Genomic DNA, 23878 nt, shown 5'->3' on the forward strand with positions numbered 1-23878 from the left:
GAGGAGCCAGGAAGCTACCAAAGACCATCTCCCTTCCCTTATTCAGAGCCCACTAGCTCTGTTCTTCTGAAGACAAACACTCCCTTCCTTAGGACAGCCAGGCTGCTGCCTAGTATGATCTTTCTCCAATAAAAATTTGATCATCTTTCTCCCCAGCAAAACATCTTTCAGCAGTGGGGCACCTGGGTGGCTCAATCGGTTAAGCATCTGACTTTGGCTCAGGTCATGATCTCATGGTTCCTGAGTTTGAGACCCGCATTGGGCTCAGTGCTGTCAGCACAGAGGCTGTTTCGGATCCTCTGTCCTCTCTCTCTCTGCCCCTCCCCCCTCTCAAAAATAAATCAGCATAAAAAAAAATCTTTCAGCAGCTTCCTAAAGTTTTCAAGATAAAGCCCAACCCCCCTCAGCATGGCATCCACATCCCTTCCTGGTCCAACTCCTGACCTCCTCTCCAGGCTCCACCTCCAAAATGCTCCTATCCTCAGTCTTGCTGCACTACCTCAAAAGCACCCGTCTCAGGCAGCTGGACTCCCTCTGACCCTCTCCTTCCCGTTTGGCTGCCTTTCCTTTGAAAACTCAGCTCAGTGGTCTTCTTGGTCCAGAACCCCTTTCCCCAGGTTAGGGGTCCCTCTAGGTTCCTACTACATCTGGTGTTCCCACTGTCTTACACACTGTGTCATAACTGTCACTCTGTGTAGCTACCAACTTGTGGAGTGAACCCAGGATGGGGACTGTGTCACGCTATCCCCGATTCTCTAGTTCCTGCCATAGAGTCTGGCGTATGGTGAATGCTCTGAGGTGTTGAATGAACCACAACCTGGCTCAGGCTGTGAGCTGTCAGCACAGAGCCCGACGTGGGGCTTGAACCTACAAACCGTGAGATCATGACCTGAGCCGAAGTCGGATGCTTGACTGACTGGGCCACTCAGGCGCCCCAGGTGCTGACTATCTTAGACCCTTTGTGTTTTCCCTGCATTGTCTCATTTTATAGGTAAGGACACTGGGCCCAGAGAGGTTGTAAGTGACTTGCCTGAGGTCACTTGTTAGGTAGAAGGAGAGCCAGGACTTAGAACCCAGGGAGTCAGACTCTATGAAATCAGTTCTCTTAATCGCTATATGCTACCATCTCCAGTAATAACTGTGAAGGGATAATGGAGGGATCCACAGTAGGAGTCAATTCCAGAATTTGTGGCATTTCACAGGCACATTCTTCAGTCACCCTTTGGGCCCTGATGCACCCCACTGCCTTTGTATAATGCTCCTGCCAGAATGGGGAGTCCAGGAAGAGCCAGCACAGCTAGATGGGAGAATCCTACTATTTTAATCTGATGAGGCACTCAGGGAGCTGGGATTGTTTACCTTGGAGAAAAGAATTTTAGGGAACCAGACATAAATTGGAGAATATGTAAGAATTATCTAGAGGGACACAGGATTTTATGCTTCCACATAATTCCGTAAGGTGTGTAATACCCAAGATTTCTTTATCGTCCCCAAAAACCAGAAACCGCCAGGGAGACCGAGTCATGCATGCAAAAGCAAAGGGCTTTATTACTGGCTTAGGCTCGCCTAAACTCGGGCTCACAGACTACCTTCGTGGTGGATCCATGCTGAGAGCCCCCAACGGGGGGGGGGGGGGCTTTTATGAGTTTGGGAAGGGGGAGTTACAGGAAATTGTGACATAGGTACAGTGATCCAATTATTATTATACAATATTATTGACAGCAGATTTATCCAATTACAACATTTAGAGTATTAACCAATTACAGAGTGGACCCAGGACCCAGGACCCTCACAGTAGGGTGTAACTAGCCTTAAGCAATAACTGTTACCTATAGCTTATATTTCTAGGCCAGCCCTTAGGAATGTTAAGGGTGTTACAAGGGTGGTCCCTCTTGCCTTGGGCAATGTGTACCCTGCTATTGTCTCATGGAGTCAGTTTCAGACCTGAGTCCTTACAGGTGGAACTTGGCCAACTTTCCACCAACGAGAACTGTCTGAAGGTGGAAGGCTCTGTTAGGAGCTATTTGAACTCACCGGTAGAGTGAAAATTCCTGGTGAGGGTGCGGCAAGTTTGCACGGTCTCTTGCCCCCAGATAGCTCCCAAAATCTACCCTCTTGAAACTTTCTTTTCTGCTTGGGCACCAAACCTCAAAATGCTTTGCTGATTAGTGTCAGGAGCTGCCGGTCCCCCTGCCCTTTCCCTGACCCGTGACTGCACCTGGTCAGGGAAAAGATAAGTAAACTAGATACACCGTAATGCAACACATAATTTTCTCCTAAGCAATAAGGACAACTGAATACCTTCTGGGCCTGAATGCCTTTGTGATAGTTACTACTGTGATAAAATGTATCAATCATCTTTGGGAGTATGAGAGCAAACATAGCTCTTGAGAACCTGTTTTTCTGGGAACTTTCTCTTAGAGTTGTAAACAGCCTAATGACTCTCACTCAAAAAACTGACCTTTCCTAAACAACGCTGTTTGCCTCTTGGTTAAAGGTCGCTTCCTTGAGGCTAGACCTGAGGTTTTGTAAAAATACCTATGACACCATGAGTGCCTGTGGCTAAAATTGTAAAACTTATGTATGGGAAATCATTTACTGCTCTTTCTTGTCCTTGTACCTTTTGACATAAATAAACCTTGAGAACCAGACAAGGTGGAGACCCCTGCCTGATGGGCAGGGGTGCCTGTCTGGGGATCAGAACGAAACACAAGGCTCTCTCACTCTCTCTTTGGCCTACACTGTCTCCTTCGGGGGAACCCTGGACCTGCAGGAGAGCTGGACTCCAGCAGCTCTGTTACGGGGGAGTGAGAAGGCACAGATATGAGACCTCTTGGAATCCTGAGAAATGACCCAGAGACCCAATTTAGGACACTCTGCACTGCTTGCAGTGATCATTTTGTTCCAATGTGACTAAAAAAAAAAAATCACATGTGGCAATATTCAGTTTTAAGTGGTCATTTAAAAAAAGTATCCCAGGGGCGCCTGGGGGGCTCAGTCAGTTAAGCATCTGACCTTGGCTCAGGTCATGATCTCGAGGTTGGTGAGTTCTAGCCCCACATCGGGCTCAGAGCCTGGAGCCTGCTTTGGCTTCTGTGTCTCCATCTCTCTCTCTCTGCCTCTCCTCTACTCATGTTCTGTCTCTGTCTCTGTCTCTCTCAAAAATAAATAAACATTTTAAAAAAGTTCACATATACTCAATTTTTTATTTTTATTTTTTTATTAAAATATTTTTTTAATGTTTATTTTTGAGAGAGAGGCAGGGTGCGAGTGGTGGAGGGGCAGAGAGCAAGGGAGACACAGAATCCGAAGCAGGCTCCAGGCTCTGAGCTGTCAGCAGAGCCCTACATGGGGCTGGACCTCTCAAACTGTGAGATCATGACCTGAGCCAAAGTCAAATGCTTAACTGACTGAGTCATCCAGGCGCCCCTCAATTTTTTTTCAAAAACATAACATTCAACTTTTATTATGGAGAAATAATGGCTCCTACAAAATCTAAGTGAGGACTCTAAAAAATCCTGATAGAGAGGACAATAAATGCCTTTCAGTTGCTTTCAAACTCTGAAATTCTCAGAGTTCTGGATTCCAGAACTTTGGACTGGTATTTGCATTCTGAGTGTGAACAATCACATTGCCTGTCTACCTCCCAGAAAGGCTTTTCCACTGCTCAAGTTTACAGTGAAATATATGGCAGTGTCTTTCTCAAACTTTGAACTGTATGAATGGCAGGGTCCACAGTGGACCCTATAATCACTCTTCTTTGGTCATGTTTCATTAGCTTTCGTTCAACCTCTGCATATCCATGAGAAAAGAAAATACAGGATTGGGAATTAGAATACCAGATTTGGGTTCTGTTTCTGCCACTAGATCTCATTGTGATGTGATACACACACACACACACACACACACACACACACACACACATTTTGGCAAGTCCAATTTTCTTCAAGTCCCCTTCTCTACCTACTTCACAAGGTCATATGGGCTAAAACTAGTGAAACACTTAGACGTTAAATCCATCTAACACATATAGGGCTTTATTATTATTATTATCTTTGACCTCCTCCTCTAGCCTGCAGCTGCATACAAGACATATTGACAGCAGTCTTGGTCCTGGAGAGATGAGTGTGGGTGACAATTCTCAGTCTGAGCGGGTGTCCTTCCCTTCTACAGTCAGATATAAATGATTAGGGGGATTATCTGTTGTTTTGGATCGTATTTACTTCTGTTCTTGCCACTGAGAAAAATGAAGAACTGACAATATTTAGCGCTCTGAGTCAGATGGGAAGTGCTTCTTCCCACTTCATTCCTCTTTCTATGTTGAAGAATTTCCCAAAGGCAAAGATCATTTCTTTTGTTTGTCACGGAACTCTCCGATGATAAGAATATGTCCTTCCCATACAACCCACAATCCAACTTGCATGGGTAATCTCTAGAAATGGGAAGCAGATCTTTGGGTGCTCGCCTCAAGGTTCAGGCGCAGTTACTCAATCACAGGGGTGAGACCCAAGGGGATGGACCCATTCAGTTCAGCCAATGCTAAACATAGATTAAGATGTTACAACTACTTTCTAATAACTGTCTCAGACAATGGGGCTTTTGCAGTGATAAAGAATTCAGAGGGCCTAAGGGCGTTCTGATCCAAATTTCTAGACTTATTTTGCCACTTATTTGCTGTGGGATCGTGCCATTTACCAACCAATCTGGGCTACATTTCTTCCTCTGTGCCAAAGGGGGAAAACTATACAACGCACATTCTAAGCTTGCTGAAAGGATTACAGGAGAGGTAGGAAAAATCTTAACCACAGACTCTGGCATATAAGTGATCATTAGAAAGTAGATGTGGAGAACGAAAGGGACACTGTGTGAGCTTCATGGAGACCAGTACCTGGAGGCCAAGAAGCGGCAAAGCTTGGCGGAGCAGTCAGGTCTCTTGACTCAGGATCAGTGCTCCGCACACCCCTTCTCAAGAGGCCTTTAACTACCAACGACCCGGGGACGCCCAGAGTCAAGGGTGAAGAAAGGCGGCCAGGAGGCACCCTGGTTTCTTCAAGCAAAGGCTCTCCAAAAAAGGCCTGATGCATTCAGGCTCCCAGTGGGTAGCACCCGCAGGGCTGTCTTCACTACTTACCCAGGAATGGTAACGGTCCTTAACGGCAGCCAATAACGGCTCACCTGTGGTCCAGGCACTAGCAAGGGCAGGCTGAGGTCAAACCTTGGATTTTGGCGCCTCATCCCGCAACCCTATGCCTGCATCGTACTACAATTCCCAGCATACCACGCGGCCGCCCCGTCGAGGAACGTCGGCCCAGCCAACCTTGGGGCCCTTCTTTCCTCAAAACGGGGCTGAACGCCCAGGACTTCCGGATAGTGCTGGCCCACCACCCAGGACAACCTCCCTTCATGATTTCTGGGTATTGTAGTCCACCTTGTTCCGATTTCGAGGGAATGAGCTGTTCCTAGTTACGGCTTCCTTGACCACAAAAACTACAAAACCCAGAAGATACCGCAGGTTCCTCTCGTCCAATAGGAACCCCTCATGTAGTGAGGCGCGGAGGCCGGCTCTCGCAACTCAAGATGGCGGACGAGAGTGAGACAGCAGTGAAGCCGCCGGCACCTCCGCTGCCGCAGATGATGGAAGGGAACGGAAACGGCCATGAGCACTGCAGCGACTGCGAGAACGAGGAGGACAACAGCTACAGCCGGGGGTAACGATATCCTCGGAGTCCAATTCCTGTCCAGTCTCCCACAACCTGGGTCTCTGGGGTGCGGGGAAGTCACCGGGAGCTTAGTGTAACCCCACCCCCATAATCTTATTGGCTGAGACATTGGGGTCCTGCCTGGCGATTGGTTGCTGTCTTTGTCATTTATCAGGGTGGGTGCTCAGTATATTAAGGGCCGGAGACATTCAATACTTTTATTATATAAAAGTTCTTCTGTGTGATGTTCCGCACGTGTGCTTCACCTGCGTCCAGGGAAAAGAGCATGTTGGACGATGATTTTCAATGTCACAACACAGGTCAATCTAACAGAACAGTTCAAAGAAACGTTACTTAAAGAGGTGTGTGACCAACGTGATTAGCAATAAACGAATAATAAAACATTTCGCTGCAGTTCACCTTCAATGAGGAAATAAATCAGGCTGTACAAACCATAATTATGTTGTAAACTATCACTACTGGAGAATCTCAAAATACAAACTTACCTTATAAACCCTACATGTAATTACTGTATCATAATGTTTTGAGGTATTCGGTGGCCATTGTTCCATATAATCCATAAGTTTCCTGAACAATATGTAGTTAGATCTTACAGGATCTTTCCTCTGTTAACTTTGTGGAATACCCTCAAAGCTTTAAGAAATTGAGTAATGATGCATCTTCATCAGTGGGGATTGGAAATGGGAATAATACTACATTTCCAGTTTTGCTTTACAGTTTTGTCTGCTAGTAACTGTTACTTGGGCAGAAGAAATTCATCAGGCATTTCAGTGTTGAGCTCCATTTCCAATCCATTTTTGTTCTTGTAGGCCACACCCTGTTATTCTTCTTTCTTCATATTGTTACAGTGGCTGGTGCTTAAGTTCACTGTCCCTGTCTACATTGACATGGATGCTTTTTAGCAGAAAGTTATGAGAGACTTTTGGATGTATAACTTAGGGTGAGTCTGTAGTGGTCTGATTTCGTAGGGGGGGAGTCTCGTTTTCATAGCGATGATGTCATTTGCAGTATTAGCAGTCATACTGTAGGTAAAAGTAGAAGGTTGAAATTTTTGGATAAACTTAAAAAAAAAAATCTGCCTTGTAGAGATGGAAGAACAAGAGATTACTTAAGTAGTTTTTAATTTGCTTGTGATGAATCCTGAGATTAAAAGATCTAGCTTTTATGGTTTTTGGCCAGCATTAAAAAATCACAAGAAGAATGTAGAGAAAAAGGAAGTTTGTTAAATCTGGTTTTATAAGAGCGTGTTGTTTTGCTATAACTCACAACAGACATAATGATACAACGTAACCAAAAGCTTGAAGCTCGAGATTCCTGAAAAAGGAAGAGGAACTAGGAACAGGAAGAAGGGAAAGTGCAGCCCTCCTGAGTAGAAATCCTAATCGTAGATGAGAATCGTTGAATTTAGAAGTCATTTCAGACGGGAAAGTATGACTTTTTCTTCGCTGTGTGTAACGTCACTTTTATTTTTCTCTGCTAAACTGTTGCTCTGACCAGCATCTAGAGCTCTTTAATTGGTTTTGTTCCCCATGATCTGTGACTTACTTTGCAAAACTGTTTGGGAGAAAGTTCAGTTTTATTTATAGTACCACAAAGTGGTAACCTTAAAAGAAAAAGGAACTTTGATGGTGTTTTGTTGTTATTGTGGGTGCACATGCATATATGGTCTGGGTGAACACATTTATCAGCATCCCAAATCTGGAGGTCTGTGTAAATGAGCTTGGAGGTGGCAGGGGAAAAACAGAGGCCCTAGCTTGGAGGACAGCCTACTTCTGGCACTTGGAATCTAAGGTCGGATCTGAGGTCGTGAATCTGAGGAGTCAATATTTTCCTATTAATTGTCAGAGGAAATAATTTTGGGAAGAGTCAGTGTGGTACAGTGGGAAAAGCATGGATTTGGGGGTGATTTATACCCGGGTTCAGAGCCTCGTTCTGACACTTGTCCTGTAACCTTGGGGAAGTCACTTAACCTCCAGTCGTAGGGAGTGAATGAGATAACATCCAGAATGCAGCCTTGCCCCTCCCCTGTGTTCTTTCTTTAAATCTTCCCTCCTTCCCTCAGCTTGTGCTCTTATCCTGTACCGGTTTTTTTTTTTTTTTTTTTGTAGCTTTTATAACAACAGTTAAATAACATGTGTTCAGTCCCTGCTTCAGCTGAATGTAAGGGGCCTGAGTACAGGGACCGTGTCTTTGAGATGACTGGCACTTAATAATGGGCATTAGTGAGTATTTGCTGGATGAACAAATGGGAAATGTTAAAATTCACGGCTCAGCGTTAGTGGGGTTTCTCCTCTCTGAGGGGAAGAGTGTTTGATTTTTCTTACATACATACGTTCTTTCCCCAAATCGGTCTCATTGCAAGCCTTCCAACAGTTTTCTGTGAATTCCCTATAGAACTCAGGGATCCTCTCATTTGCCCTGGAAATTTTCCATTGGCTTCTTTTTTCTTTCTTTCTTTCTTTCTTTCTTTCTTTCTTTCTTTCTTTCTTTCTTTCTTTCTTTTGGCTTCTTGAGCATTTTCTGGTCTTTATTTAATATCACTTAAAACATTTTCTTTTTTTTCTTAATGTTTTATTTATTTTTGAGAGAGACAGCATGAGCAGGGGAGGGTAGGAGAGAGAGGGAGAGACAGAATCAGAAGACAGGCCCCAGGCTTTGAGCTAGCTGTCAGCACAGAGCCCAACGTGGGGCTCGAACCCATGAACCGTGAGATCACAACTTGAGCCAATGTCAGATGCTTAACCGACTGAGCCACCCAGGCGCCCCTTAAAATGTTTTCAAAAGTGATGTAAAAATTGAAGGGGAGAGCCTTCTTTCGATGCTAATGAGTCTAAAATACAATATGCAATAAAAGTTCATGATAGTTCAAACTAATCCTTATTCTCTTAGACCTTCCTTTCAGAAAGGGCTCACAGTACTTTACACTAATGAAATAAGCTACATTGGGGCACTGGAATAATAGGCAATACAGACATGCTAGTTTCTTGGGTCCCTTTGTGTATAAACTTAGCTCTTAACTTTTCTTGTGTTGTGTTTTTTCCATAATTTATAAATGAACATTTGATGAGGATCAATTTCACATATACATTTAAGCACAGATCTGTGTTCACGTGGCACACGGGTAATGTATACATGTATTATATATACGTGTGTATCTGCAGTTTTTCTGTCAACTGTGTTTTTAAAACTCTCGACAAAGGCAGGCAGCATTTCCCCCCTCAGTTACTTGCCCGACACAAGTTACCCTGAGCAATCGAGGGGAGAGTTAGACTAAAGATCATCTTAATGCCATGTCCCCTTGCAGTTCACAGTTCATCTGTATGATTTAATTTACTTGTTTGTTTTTAGTGAAAGGCTTTCCAACAATTGTTCGTAAAGAATAAACCTTATCAGCTAGCATTAGATTTTAGTTTTGGGTTAACAAACAAGTAAAGGTTTTTTGGATGATTAGAATAGGAAAGGGCTTTTATATTATTTTGTTCCTAGGATTCTTTTAGAATTTACTTTGCAGTGTCATTAATGCCCCTGAGATGCTGGTTAGCTGTCCCTTGGATAAAGGATGTCTCTATCCCATCCAGTTTTCTTACTAAATGGAGACAGGTTGAGATGAGTTCTTATAAGTTCACCTCACTAGTCCTGAGCTGTTATCCTTTATGAATATACTTAAGAGAAAACAAAGGGCTTTTTGCAAGGAAATTCCATAGAGCTTGCCTCCCTTGCTTTTGTTTTTTTCTTTAGATTCTCCAAGAGTGGTTCTTTCTGTATTTATTTGACAGCCTATAGCTGCATCTAGCTCTTGGAAAGAAGCTTTTTAGGTCCCTTTTTCGTAATTTCTCCCTTCAGCTTCTGGTTTTTCAAAACTAGATCAAAGCAGAAATGAAAAGCGAAACCTCATCACCAATATCAAATAAGTGTTCTAATTTTATTTCCCAATTAAGTGGCAATTAAAAAAGAAACTAATCAAGAGCTGCTTCAAAGAGAAGAGTCTGGAAAGCAGAAGAAATGAAAAGTAAATGAGAGCCTATTTCAGGGAGACCGCTGCTGGTGGCAGACCAGTTTTGCTGATTTTTCACATTGTTTAACTCATGTGCTCACTCTAAAATTTCCCAGCTTCACCAAGTCTGCACTTAACCCTTTGCCTGCAGACTCGGTACATTATGGGGCCTTAGATGTAATAAGCTTAGGAGAAGCTTCTTCAGTTCTTCTCCGCCACCTCGTCTGAAATCTCTACCCTGCAAACTTCTCTTCTGATTCCTCAAGGAAGGTGCTCTTGGGATGGTTGCATTTAAGGCGACACAAAATATGATGTCCTCTAGTGAGAGCAGCAGCAGCAACAAAGAAAAAACAAAACTAAAATTCTTCACCAGGGTCAGTTCTTGCTTGAGAATTTTTTTTTCTGCCGCTGCCGCCTCTGAGAGGCAACTGCGGAGGCTTCGCTGTTAAGCATTTGATAAGTGGCGTCTGTCGTCATTAATACCGCGGCGCTGGCCGCTGCGCTAAGCCCTCTCCGTGGATTATCTCATATAGACTTCACTTAGAAAGGCTGATGGAGCTTTTGTAGAGAGGCTTGAGGTTTGCTTCTCCTTTGACAGCCCTGGAGGATCCATTCTGAACTTGCTGGATCTCTTTCCCCTTCTGCCTTTGGTCCTGCCTTCCGACTCTGCGGCAGTGAGTCCCGTCTTTGGGTCCATTCAGCAGCCTGTGGGCTTTCCCAGGCGAACCGTCCAGCTGGTGATGGAGGTGGCCGGCCCCTTCAAACTCTGCTTAATGGATGAGTATCTTTTGCAGAATCCATTCTAGTGTGTGAGGTTTCTGCCAGCATTGAGTCATTGCTCAGAAAATTACTGAAAGTGGTCTCTAAACAGCATCTGATTTGACCTTGGAGTTGCCAGGTTACAGTCTGACTCACCAAAGCAACCCTCAGGATGTGGAATTTACACTTCTGTCTCAATCCTGTTCTAAACAGTTTAGTATTTCAGGGCTTTTGTGACCCCTAAGAAAACCAGTTATCCTCCATGACAGGAACTGGCTCGTTCACCCTTAAAGTTCTGGCTAAGCGTCCCAGGGAAGGGCCAAGGATGGCAGTATAAAGCAGTTTTTGTGATCTCTTCATACAACCTGCTGTTCTTCTCACAGGCCTCCTGGAGTACCTTGGTGGCAGTGCTAAAGCGTTTTAATTTTACCTGTCACCTAGGATTCACGGGCAGTTCTCTAAGTAACTGATTGGTGGGGCTCTGCAGAGTTTGGGGTGTTGCTGTAAGTGACCCCACAGTCACAGCAGTGCAGAGGAGAGGCTTTTGGTACGGAGTCGTGCCTTCTGGTTTCTTCCTGGGTGCCCTTGTATGCCACTTCATTCACCTCTTGGGCCTTCTGAGTACCGACAGGATTACTGGTGAACGTATCACACCTCATAAGTAAATTGATTTGCAGAAGGATTTCCTGAGATCCAAAAGTGGGATCAAAAGAACACTAGAGGCTAGGATTTATTTAATAGGTTTCTTTGGAAATTTTGAATTTTAGCCCAAAGAATTAACTTCCAATTTTTAGGGGTAGAAAGTAAATGATGAAAAGTTGTCAATTTTATTTTCTGAACCCTTTTTTTCTTATGTCTCCTGGTCAAAACTAAATCCATGGTCTGTGCTTAAGACCCAGAAACCATGTGAAACAGTTTTACTGGCACTTTCTTGTCTTAACTTTCATAGGAAAGTTTCCTAAGGTGGGAGGAAATGACAAATAAGGAAGTTGATAATTTAATAAGAAAGTTGACTGTATCAAATCCCAGCCAGAGGCTTGGAAGAGCACAGCATCTCCCTTCCTTTCATAGACTATTAGCACAGCTAATACGGAATATGGAAACGTTACTGGAGGTGTTTTGCTGACCCTCTTTTGGGCTCAAGCTTTTCAAGGTTTTATTTGAGTCTGTTAGGCTGGAAAACAGCAGTCAGGCACATTATATGTTGAACTCTTAACTCTGCACCCAGCACGACTGGAGGTGTGTAGGAAGCAGCAGTGTAAGACCTCCTGATGCTCAGGAAATGTTTAATTTTATTGGGAAGGTAGGAAGCCACACATTATATGTAAAGTACTCAGTTGTTTGCGAGTTGATAATCTTAGATACCAGTGAGAGCTAGAGCGTCAGAGGAGGCTTTCTAAATAAAGCGTGGCTCACTCTCCTCCTTGCCTTTAATAAGCGCTCCTCTGATCCACAGAAATTTGTTTCAGGGCCCTGTGTGACGAAATGGTGTTCCTTCGGCTTTGGAGGAGTCTCACGTAAATTCCCGTAGAAACAAGACTGACTCTAGTGTTTGGGAAGGAATGGTCCAAGTCTTTCAAGACTGGTGGCCTGTCCCTGGGGACCCACTGGTTAGTTGATGACCATTTTGCCTCACATCTCTGGGCCTTGATTTCCTCTCTTGTAAACAGCAAGCTAAGCCTGGTGGCTCAGAGATTTCTCCCAGGCTGGTGGCTGAGCTTGCACTCACCCAAGAACAGCTTTCTGTTCCCCAGCCACGCACCTCTGAGTGGATTTTCTCACCCAGTAGGATGGAAGAGAGGCCTGCATTATGAACCCTTCCTGCTTTCATGTTATCTGGAAGTTCTGTGCTGCTGCTGCTCATTTGTCAGCCTGCCCCTCCCTCCCACCCACTCACACATCCTGGCCCTGCATTCTGTTTCTAGAAATCAGCACTGAGGCTCATTTTCTATCTCCTCCCTGAGCTCTGACTTTATACCAGAGCATCCATAGGGTTTCTGTGTTTGAACTTAGAATATCTTGGCCTTCATTAAAAAATGACATTTCTTGGAGTGCCTGGCTGGTTCAGTCAGTAGAGCATGCAACTCTTAATCTTGGGGGCATGAGTTCGTGCTCCATGTTGGGTATAGAGGCTACTTAAATTAAAAATATACATATTTTAAGGTTCTTTATTTATTTGGAGAGGGGAGAGAGAGAGGTGAGCAGGGGAGGGACAGAATGAGAGAGAGAGAGAGAGAGAGAGAGAAAGAGAAAGAGAGAAAGAATCCCGAGCAGGCTCCATGCTGTCAGCCCAGAGCCTGGTGCAGGGCTCGGTCCCACAAACTGAGATCATGACCTGAGCCAAAATCAAGAGTCAGACACTTAATCGACTGAACCACACAGGCATCCCATCAAAAAAAAATTTTTTTAATGACATTAAAAAAATTTTTTTTTGATGTTTATTTATTTTTGAAGGACAGAGAGCATGAGCTGAGTGTGGGGGCTGGGGGAGCAGAGAGAGGGAGATGCAGAATCCGTAGGAGGCTCCAGGCTCCAAGCTGTCAGAGTTCAGAGCCTGACATGGGATTCAAACTCATGAACCGTGAGATCATGACTTGAGCCAAAGTCTGATGCTCATCCGATGGAGTCACCCAGGCACCCCTTTAACAACATTTTTGATTGCTGTCTTCCCTATTCCTGGCTAATTCTGCTAATTCATCCTTCACTATTAGGGTTGGTCATTAATGACTTGAGTTTACTAACTTGAGAATGTAAACTTCAAAATTTTTATGTGAACTCCCATGTCCGTGTCCATTGTAGGAACCCCCTCCCCCCCAAGAAGGCAAATTTCACTAATTCTTTGCTCATTATTTTGGAACAAAATGAACGAAAGTTGGACTTTGATTTTTTTGTATTCTGTGGTTCTGGCCCATCTCTTTGGAGTGTGTTAAGGTAACTGGCAGGCTTAGAGCGCTCTCTGAGAGATTTGTTTCAATTTGTAGAATCCCTACATGCCCTGGAATACTAACCCACTGGGTATGGCCTTCAGGTCCCTTTTAAAATGATGCGCCTGGGTGGTTCATTCAGTTAAGTGTCTGACTCTGGCTCAAATAGTGTGGTGTCTGGGTTTGAGCCCTGCGTCGGGCTCAGTGCTGACAGCTTGGAGCCTGGAGCCTGCTTTGGGTTCTGTGCCCCCCCCCCCCCCCACCCATTGCTCGCTCGCGCGCGCGCGTGCGCTCTCTCTCTCTCTCTCTCTCTGTCTCTCAAATAAACATTAAATAACTTTTTTTTTAATGAGGCTGAATTCTTTGAGAAGGACTAGCATGCTTCAGTGGGGTCCTCTGATTTGGTTCTCCCCTACTTCACATTGAAGCTGTTCTCTGAAATGGTATTGGCTTCCTCGGATGCTTCTTGAAGACTTACTTTCAGGGCCTCTGAGCTTGGTTTCTTGTGACTAATTGATGTGTGATTTTTTTTTTTAATATTTTATTTATTTACTGAGAGAGAAACAGTGTGAGCAGGGGAGGATCAGAGAAAGAGGGAGACACAGAATCCGAAGCAGGCTCCAGGCTCTGAGCTAGCTGTCAGCACAGAGCCTGACGTGGGGCTTGAACCCACGAATGTGAGATCATGACCTGAGCCGAAGCTGGACGCTTAACCGACTGAGCCACCCAGGTGCCCCTCTTGTGACTAATTGAATTTGCTGTAACCACCTTGAAAACTAACCCTAGCGGAGTTCTTTGGAAACCTCTTCTCTGAGTCCGTTGTCATCCTGTCTGGGTTGTTGACTCCAAGCCCATGGTGAGCTCATGCTGTGTTCCAACGGACATAGCTCAGTACCTGGGAGCTCTGTGAAAATGACTCTTCTTGCTTTGAACTTCCCTTTGTTCTTCATCTATCTGGATGCTTGACATACAAGTTGAAACAAGATTGTTGCTGAGTAGCTCCACGTGCAAATTCAAGGCAGTGCTAGGAAAATGAAGTTCGCTCTCTGGCTGTAGTTTGGGTCTTAGAGTTTGTCAGGCGCATATGTGGGTGATGCGTAAAACAGAACAAGGGTTCAGTCTCACATCCTCCCACAAAAATGGGATCCAGGAGGCGATGATACACAGAAGTGTCTCCACTGAATAGCAGAGCAAAGGCAGGAAGGTAGTTTTTAAGTGATTTTTGCATACTTGTGAAGATTTGTAAAGTTGGAGGAAGTAATTTCTTCTGTTTCTCTTATGTGAAAGTTAGTTGGTTAATACACAGCAGTTCTTTGGCTTTTTTTATCCATAGAACTTTAAAAAAATATATCATATATGGTAATTCATAGCCAGGACCCAGGGAACTCATTCCATAAGCTAAAATGAAGGAGGACTTACAAATCGTATCAAGAGTGGGACACTGCTTTGTTTCCTAACATCAATCAGGTTTTAAACCTTCTAATACTTCATATAATCTTGAGACTGAAGTGAGAGTATGTCTGGACTTTTTAAAAATCACTTAGAGTTGTTATAGGCCGCAAATAGGCCTGTATGTGATAACAACATTGAACCATTAAGTGGAAAAAAATTTCTCTAGGCCATAAAATGACTTCCTGGTTAATGATCTTTGCCATCGCCTTGGGGGTTTTGCTGAGCATCTGGTTTTAAGGAGTTTACCTTATTCCCCCTCTGAATGATACTGGTCTTCCTTTCTTGTCTTGCAATCTGTGTCTCATTAAGATAATACCTAGAGGGGCACCTGGGTGGCTCAGTCGGTTAAGTGTCTGGTTTTGGCTCAGGTCATGATCTCACAGTTCCGTGAGTTTGAGCCCCACGTCCAGCTCTGGGCTTACCCTGCAGAGCCTGCTTGGGATTCTCTCTCTCTCTCTCTCTCTCTCTCTCTGCCCCTCCTCTGTTCGAGCTCTCTCTGTGTCCCTCAAAATAAAAAACTTTAAAAATTAAAAAACAAACAAACAAACAAACAAATCTAGGAGTTGCACTTGCATCCAGACTTCATGACCTTACCCTTGGACCAAAGTAACCTCCAGCCTTTTGTGGACCTGACTCCATAACTCTCCACGTCAGGGACCATTGAGAGGCCTGGCAGATGGGTGTAGGCAGTTACCGCAGAGCAGGGCGAGGTGAGAGTGAATGAGCTAGTTGGGAACTGACGGCTCTGGGGCTAGGGAAGGCTCTGGGCCAGGATAAGAGGCTGTTGTCACTGCAGACTTTCTAGCGTGGGAAGGAAACACTTTCTAGCATGGAAACCCTTTTCACTGAGGTAAGTCCCACAGCTGAATATAGCTTAGGATGATGCAGAAAGATTATGACGTCAGGGAGATCCAGTAAAAGCTGGAGGTAACTTTAGTCCAGGTATCAGGTCATGAGGTCTGGACGCCAGTGCTCCTGCATCTCTCAGGAAGTGGCTGCAGGTGGCCTTGTCCCTACACGGTGCCGCTTGCGGAGAGAGGTGGTTAAGATTCATAATCACCCCTAAGGCATTTAAGGCCAGGAAGACTTTCTGAATTGCAAAACAAAGCTCAAGTGGAATTTACCATGATGACATGGCATATTTTATACAATTTTGATTCTTTGAAAATTGGTTATCTAGAATATACAGCTAAACCCCTGCACTTAGTGGCTGCAGATTAGGGCTCACTATAGTCTCGGGTGGGACCGCTCATCTTGACTTTTTAATGAAAGATTTCCAAGGAAGATGCCTGAGTAGCGTTAGGCATTGTTCCCAGGCTGACAGTGCCAAGGTCAGTTTAGACATGGCAGATGCAGCCAGACAGAGATGACCCAAGTACAGTGTGGGTTTGCACTGCACAGGTCTGCTTATACGCAAGTGTATAACAGCACAGTGCTATAAATGTGTTTTCCGTAGGATTTTCTTGATCATATTTTTTTTAGCTTTATTTTAAGAATACAATGTATAATACACATAACTACAAAATCTGTGTTAATTGACTTTATGTTATTGGTAAGGCTTCTCATCAACAGTAGGCTATTAGTAGTTAAGACTTTGCGGGATTAAAAGTTGTATGCAGGGGCTCCTGGGTGACTCAGTTGGTTAAGCGTCTGACTTCGGCTCAGGTCATGATCTCACCCTTGGCGGTTCAAGCCCCGTCTCAGTCTCTGTGCTGATAGCTTGGAGCCCGGAGCCTGCTTCAGATTCTGTGACTCCCTCTCTCTCTGCTCCTCCTCTGCTCATACTCTGTCTCTGTCTCTCTCTCTCTAAAAAATAAATAAAAATTAAAGAAAAAAGTTGTATGCAGATTTTCAACTGTGTGGGAGATTGGTACCCCTAACCCCTGTGTTGTTCAGGGTCAACTGTACAACCATAATGAGCAAAGCTTGATGCAAAGTGAGCCTTAAAACTTTCATCCATAAAATAAAGGGACCCCAATACAAAGATGAAGGAAACCCAGAAATCAACCAGAATTGGGACAAAACAGTAGGGAGCAAATGAATGGGAAAATGTCAGAGAAATGCAGTATAATGTATGATTTGTGTGTCAGTAAAGACATTGATAGAAAACAATAACAAGGCTGTAGGAGACGGTTAAATGTGGCTGAGAGACTGTTTTCGGTGCATTCGTTGGGCGTGTCATGTAGAGGGAAACAGGACGAGGAAGTGTATGATACACTTTAGTAGGTTCACAGGCGCAGATCACGTAATCTCTTTGTGACAGCGGTGGCTGGGTGCTCCACTGTTGTTGTCCCCGGGTCCCCAGTATGGGTTTTGCCCGCGGTAATCACCCAGTGGGAGCCGGCTGACCGGCATCCTCGGTGCTGCCAGCTTGCTGGAGGCACTTCTCAGGATGGGCTCCCCAGCTTGGACCCCGATCGCAGCAACGCAAAACTGCCTTTTTGCTCGTTCCCTCCTCTCTTTCCAGCACTGCCTGGAGCTTTAGATTCAGGTGGGGAAGCTTACTAAACCCAGTGCAGTGGGAGGGTGGGAGTGGGGGTGAGGAAGGTTTCCAAAAAGACTCTTAGGGCTGTCACTTTAAATTCAGGGCTCTGAGGAAGTCCTGGTGGTAGGCATGCCCTGCTGACGATCATCATTGGCCTCTGGTGCCAGCACTCTGGTCTTCTAGAGAAAATAAACACATAAAATAAAAGCGAGAATTGAAAAGGTCCTTCCAAACAGGACATTTCTTGCTCAGGCCCCTCTCCCACTTCACTCCCACCACCACCACCACCCCCCTCTGCCCTAGAGCTGGCGGGAGTGAGGAGAGCTGTGTCCGCGGTGTCCTCCAAATGCCCCTCTGGGACCTGGATTCTCTGGTCGGCTTCCGAAGCCAGCAGGCCTGATTAAGGAAGGTCTGGCTCCACAGAAAGCTCTTTGTCGGTGTAGCTCAAAACAGATGATTTTTTAAAAAAACCCTGCGTCAGTATTTACTTTGTCTTACAGTGGTTTGAGTCCAGCCAATGACACTGGAGCCAAAAAGAAGAAAAAGAAACAAAAAAAGAAGAAAGAGAAAGGCAGTGAGACAGATTCAGCCCAGGATCAGCCTGTGAAGGTAACAAGGAGGCTCTGTTTTCTTGTGACTGAGAGAGTTGCTTTTTCAGACGAGCGAGTTTGGGGGCAACTGCAGAGGAGCAGTTCAGATCGACAGTCTCCCCTGGCATTACTTCAAGATGGAGGAGTTGGACCCCCCGCTGCCCTCTGCTGCCCTAGACTAGGTGATGACCCCGCTGTCCTGTCCGTACCTTTAAAGACACAGCAGGTTAGATGCTGAGCCCCGAGCACATTGCCCCCTTGCAGAGCACTTCCGTCGGAACAGCCCCGGCCACCCAGAGTAGTGGTTCTCGGCCTTTCCTTCTTCAGTCCTCGCCACTGGGAGATAAAAGGCCTGTTCTTTTGAAGGCCAGCCCATACATACTGCAAGCATTCTCTTAGCGCCATAGTCGTTGTAGCGGAAACCATGAGTCCCACAGAGTCTGTTTCTGAGCCCCACCGTTGAGAACCACTGGCCTAGACCTTAGGACCCAAGACTGACCCACTGACCTGAAATTCAGAAGTATGGGGATGGGTTGGCTTGTTTCTTAAAAGAACAAACAAAACAAAGACCAGCACCTTTTGTTTCAGGTGAAGTGTCCCCTTCAGAGTAGGACCCCAGGGGAAGCTTAGACATGTAGTTCCTCACTTTGCACTGCCTCCAGAAGAGGGTCTGACCCTCACAGGGTGCCTGGTCTCACCTCAGCACACCCACACTTTGTTTTGTGCCACGAATGTCATGCTCCAGTGTGTTGAGAAATGGTTTTTACTGTTCTCAATGTCAAATCCACTGTGCAAACAAACTAACACCTCACCATTATTGACCACCGTGTTGGCCAGGTTCTTGCCCAGTACTTCATTTAAATTAGCCCCAAACCTTCAGTGTCCCTACGAGGGAGGTGGGGTCTTCCTCATGTTTACGGGGGTTCCAGCCCCAGCCCTTGATTTGGCTTTAGAGGCTTTTGTTTCATTGTTTGTCTGCGGTGAGTGTTTAGAAGATTCCAGGCGGATTTGAGCTCAAGCATGTATCAAAATGATTCCCTTTCAAGTTAGAAAGAATTAACAAAACACCATTCACACAGCACCTGAGTGCAGGTGTAGGTAGCCGGGAAGAATCTAGGAAAAGCTGTAAGAGGGAGAAAACGAAAATCATTTGTAGTCCTACCTCCAGGAAGAAGCACTGTAGACATGTTAGTTTATGTTCTCCCCGTCCTAAATCTAAATGGGGAAAAAAAAGTAAAGTAAATACAGAAAAAATTATCAGAATTTTTATATAATCATAACCCTGGCATAAGACCTAGAAGCCCTAAGACAAAAATGGACAAATTTAAAACTTCTCTATAAAAGGTAAAAAGATAAACAACACACTGGAAAAATATTTGTAATGCTCATGCATTTAATTGGTTCATACCAATTAAAATAATGAAATGAGTGGGCAGTTTATAAAACTAAAAATGTTCAATCAGTATATGAAAAGATAGTTAAATTCACAATGAAAGAAATTAAAATTAAAGTAATATATTTTTTTTCTACTAGATTGCTAGAGTTTAAGATTTGGTAAATCTAATGAGGGTAAAGGAGAAATGCACCCATTTGGGTATTAATTGATATTAACTAAATGAACACACTGTTCATGGGGTTATTAATTGATACTCTCTTTCTGGAGAGCAAGTTGGTGATATATAATTTCAAACATGCATATCCTTTGACCCAGCATGCCTCTTTCTTAAGCTTTATCCTACAGAAATATGTATCCCAGTGAGCAAAAATAGACACATAAGAAAGTCCATTACAACTGTGTTTGTAAAGCTCAAGAGCAAAACCACGAAAATGCCCATCAGTGAGAGACTCGCTGAATATATTGTGGTCTGGGCATAAAGTGGACTCAGTTGTTAGAATAAGCAGGTCTGTGTTTCCACGTGGAAGGGTCTCTAAGACATAGTGTTGTAAGAACAGCTTGTAGGGATGCCCAGGTGGCTCAGTCAGTTAAGCATCCAACTTTGGCTCAGGTCACAATCTCACGGTTCGTGGGTTTGAGCCCTGCTTCGGGCTCTGTGCTGACAGCTCACAGCCTGGAGCCTGCTTCTCCTGTGCCTTCACCTCTCTCCCTCCCCTGCTTGTACTCTGTCTCTCTGTCTCTGTCTCTCTGTCTCAAAAATAAATAAGCATTAAAAAAAAAAAAAAAGAACAGCTTGTAGAATAATACCATATGACCCAATTCTAGTTTTTCAAAATTATACATGTCTCTGTGTGTGTGTGTGTGTGTGTGTGTGTGTGTGTGTGTGTAGCTTGCATGCAGAAAAGTCTGAAGTTATATTTGCCTCTTCTCACCCTACCTCCTAAATTAAGACTGTTGATAAGGATTATATTTAAGGGGAGGGATGGTTGGTTTTGTACTCTCTGTATGTATTATACATTTCTGCACTGTTTGAAACTTGACACTGAGCATGTATCCCTTTTGCCATCAGGCATCATGAGACCAAGAAGGAGAAACCCAGTGGGAAGCACCTCCCCTTCAAGTAGCCCATTGCCAACCACTCTTTGCCCAGTCGTCACATGACATCTGACCTCTGGGCTTGGGATGGAGGACCCATACCCCTTCTTGAGTGACACCCCTTAACTACTGAATTGGTTATTAATCCAAAGTGCTTGTTAACATAATGGGCCTTTTCTCTCCCCAACTTTGTCTTGTCCAGATGAACTCTTTGCCCGCAGAGAGGATCCAGGAAATACAGAAGGCCATTGAACTGTTTTCAGTGGGTCAGGGACCTGCCAAAACCATGGAGGAGGCTAGTAAGCGAAGCTATCAGTTCTGGGACACGCAGCCGGTCCCCAAACTGGGTATGTATGTGCCTTCTTCCCCTGGTGAGCGCAAGCGATGTGTCTTAGCTGTGCTTAGAGTACCCTGCTGGATTTGTGAGGGAGGACGGTAGAGTCCTGAACTTCCTTTGTGGTTATTTTTAGAAAGTGGCCTTTAAAACGCAGTATAGAAGGGACTGTGGGTATCTGGATGGCTTATTTGGTTAAGCATCCTACTCTTGATTTTAACTCAGGTCTTGATCTCAGGGTTGTTCATGAGTTCAAGCCCCGAGCTGGGCTCCATGCTTGGTGTGGAGCCTACTTTTTTTTTTTTGATGTTTGTTTATTTTTGAGAGAGAGAGCAAATGCAACCAGGGGAGGGGTGGTGGGGGGTGGACAGGATTTGAAGAAGGCTCCATGCTGACAGCAGAGAGCCTGACTTCAGAGCTCGAACTCACAAACGATGAGATTGTGACCTAAGCCGAAGTCAGACATTTAACTGAGCCACGCAGGCACCCCTGGTTGTGAAACCTACTTTAAAAAAAAGGTGGGGGGGATGGAAAAGACTAATGTTCGGGAACCTTATTATTTCACAGGAGTTCGTATTGAGAACAAATACTGATTCTTTTAGTTCATCTTCATCTACTATAAGTCTACAGAGAAAAACAGTATATTGGCACATGGTGAGTGGAGATGTGTGCCCTTGGGTCTGTCTTCCCACAAAGATTTTTACAGAGAGACTGTCTTGTTTATCTGGGCAAATGTCTAATCCTGGGTTGGGCCGAGTCCCCCTCTTTTTGGCTCAGCCAGTGCACGCTCACTGGCTGCAGGTAATTTGACATTTGCTTAACCAGAGTTGTTGGACCCCTGGAGTACCCTGTGCAGGTTTGGTTGGGCTCTTTATTTTTTTAATTTATTTATTTAAAAAAATTTTTAATACTGATTTGTTTTAATGTTTTTTATTTATTTTTGAGAGACAGAGACAGCATGAGCAGGGGAGGGTCAGAGAGAGAGGGAGACACAGAATCCGAAGACAGGCTCTAGGCTCTGAGCTAGCTGTGAGCACAGAGCCCGACGCGGGGCTTGAACCCACGAACCGTGAGATCACGACCTGAGCGACCTGAGCCAAAGCCGGAAGCCGAATGCTTAACCAACTGAGCCACCCAGGCGCCCCAATATTGATTTATTTTTAAGAGAGAGAGAGAGAGAGAGCAGGGGAAGGGCAGAGGGAGAAGAAGACACAGAATCCAAAGCAGGCTTCAGGTTCTGAGCTGTCAGCACAGAGTCTGAGGCAGGGCTTGAACCCACGAACCATGAGATCATGACCTGAGTCAAAGTTGGACACTTACCTGACTGAGCCATTCAGGTACCCCTGGTTGGCAGTCTTTAAAACAGCTATGCTAAACTCTGAATGGGGTGGGACAGGCAGAAAATGTAAAGAGAGGACATGACAGGTGAGTTAGAGGTTCCTGCTGAGACCAAGCCACAGCTGACGTTGATGGCTAACTTCAGATGTTGCTGTTGACAGAAAGTTTCTGGAGTGGTTACATCACGATTCTGGGCCCAATTTCTGTTTTCTCTGTGACTGAGAAAGTAAGTATGTTGAAAAAAACACTGGTTCAGACACCAAATGTAAGTGGCCTGCAGGTGTGTGTGTTACTGATCCCCTCCAGAATGTTTGGTGTGGAGGAGGGGGCAGGGGCCAGGAAGGGCAGCCGTGCCCACAGAGGAGGTTGTCCATTCCAGAGGCGGGGAGTGTACGTTACAGGGCGGTGCTACTCATGGTGTGGGCCCCAGGCCGGCGGGGGTGGGGAGGGGGCACTGCTGAAAAGCTTGCAGACATGCACTCTCAGGCCCCACCCCAGACCTGTGGGGTCCAAACTTACAGGGGATTTGTGTCCACTTCAGAAGTTTTAGAAACTGCTCTAGAGCAGGCGCAGTTCCTGGACAGCTCAGTCACAATCCAGAAGTGAGCTGAGGTGCGCCCCATAGAGGGCGGGAAGCAGAACGCTGCCTGGATGGCGAGGAGCGGTGAAGCGGCAGCAGGCATTATTCCAGGACCCTGTCCCGACCCACCTGCCTTGCGTGTCAGGCTGCCCAGGTCAGCCAGGTCCCAGGCCCACTGGCTAAGCCCTCGAAGAAGGCATTGGATCACAGTAATACTGTTAGTGGGGCATCGCTAGGAAGGGTCCTACTGGCCACTCCCCGCCACAGAGCAGGAAGAACGCAGAGAGCAGCACGCTCGTCTCTGAGATGCACAACAGAGCATTTTGTGGTGGCTGTCCGGCATCCTGGCCCAGTTTTCAGATGGGGTTTTGGGGTCTTGGGGTTTTGGTCTGGTTTTATTCTTTAGGAATTTACAAATGAGTAATTTAGCTCCCTTCTTCATAGACCTGGAACCCAGAAAAGAGGTGAGTTGAGATCCATGGTGTTAATCCTGTTAAACTGTGGTGTTTGCCTCGGCTTCTCCACCTGTAAGCGTAGAGAGCACTCCAGTTTTGTCAGAAGGTCCACGAGAAAGCCATGTGTTGGCTCCTGAGTGCTTCAGGAAGCGCTCAGGAAGGTGGAGCAAGGCCAGCTGGATTTCTTCTGGATGTGCCTTCTGGGCCATGCGTGGTGCGGGGCTCTGGGGAAGGGCCGGTGCCTCACTGAGCACCTGACCAGTTTGCCCTTCAGGTCCACGGTCAGGCCCAGACGAAGGATTCCATTGCTTTAGTGAGTCAGCCCGCAGAAAGCACCGTGTTATGGGCTTCGGTGGGTCGCGTGGCTGATATGTCAACCTAGTTCTTCCAGGTGTCCTGAAGGTAGTGTGACTTACAGCTTCTTGCCTGACTCCCCCCGCCCCCAGGTGGGGCTGTGATCATGCCTTTCAAGTGTACTGTTTACTCCCCGCCTAGTTGGGAGAGGTATGATTAGGTTGTATTTCACTAAAGAGACCTGCAATTCTTTTTTTTTTCTTTCTGTTTTATATTCATTTTTGAAAGACAGAAAGAGCGTGAGTAGAGGAGGGTCTGAGAGAGAGGGAGACACAGAATCCGAAACAGGCTCCAGACTCTTAGCTAGCTGTCAGCACAAAGTCTGCCGTGGGGCCCGAACCCACAAACTGTGAGATCATGACCTGAGCTGAAGTCAGACGCTCAACTGACTGAGCCACCCAG

The 23878-nt window shown here is 45.4% G+C and overlaps 2 protein-coding genes across 2 annotated transcripts in view; one reads left to right on the top strand and one right to left on the bottom strand.

The window, feature by feature from the left end:
* DCAKD (dephospho-CoA kinase domain containing) overlaps positions 1–5244 on the bottom strand; it is a 29613-nt gene extending 24369 nt beyond the window's left edge. Inside the window, exon 1 of the mRNA XM_029928956.1 lies at positions 5132–5244. The gene's annotated coding sequence lies outside the window, so the exon portion shown is untranslated. The remainder of the gene's footprint in view (positions 1–5131) is intronic.
* A 296-nt stretch (positions 5245–5540) lies between these two features.
* Positions 5541–23878, top strand: part of NMT1 (N-myristoyltransferase 1) — a 34961-nt gene continuing 16623 nt past the window's right edge. Inside the window, exons 1-3 of the mRNA XM_029928954.1 lie at positions 5541–5708; positions 17835–17943; positions 20618–20762. Of these exons, the coding sequence (XP_029784814.1) occupies positions 5578–5708; positions 17835–17943; positions 20618–20762 (385 nt within the window). The 5' untranslated portion in view covers positions 5541–5577. The remainder of the gene's footprint in view (positions 5709–17834; positions 17944–20617; positions 20763–23878) is intronic.

Source organism: Suricata suricatta, chromosome 17 (assembly GCF_006229205.1).
Source record: "Suricata suricatta isolate VVHF042 chromosome 17, meerkat_22Aug2017_6uvM2_HiC, whole genome shotgun sequence".
Classification (NCBI taxonomy): domain Eukaryota; kingdom Metazoa; phylum Chordata; class Mammalia; order Carnivora; family Herpestidae; genus Suricata; species Suricata suricatta.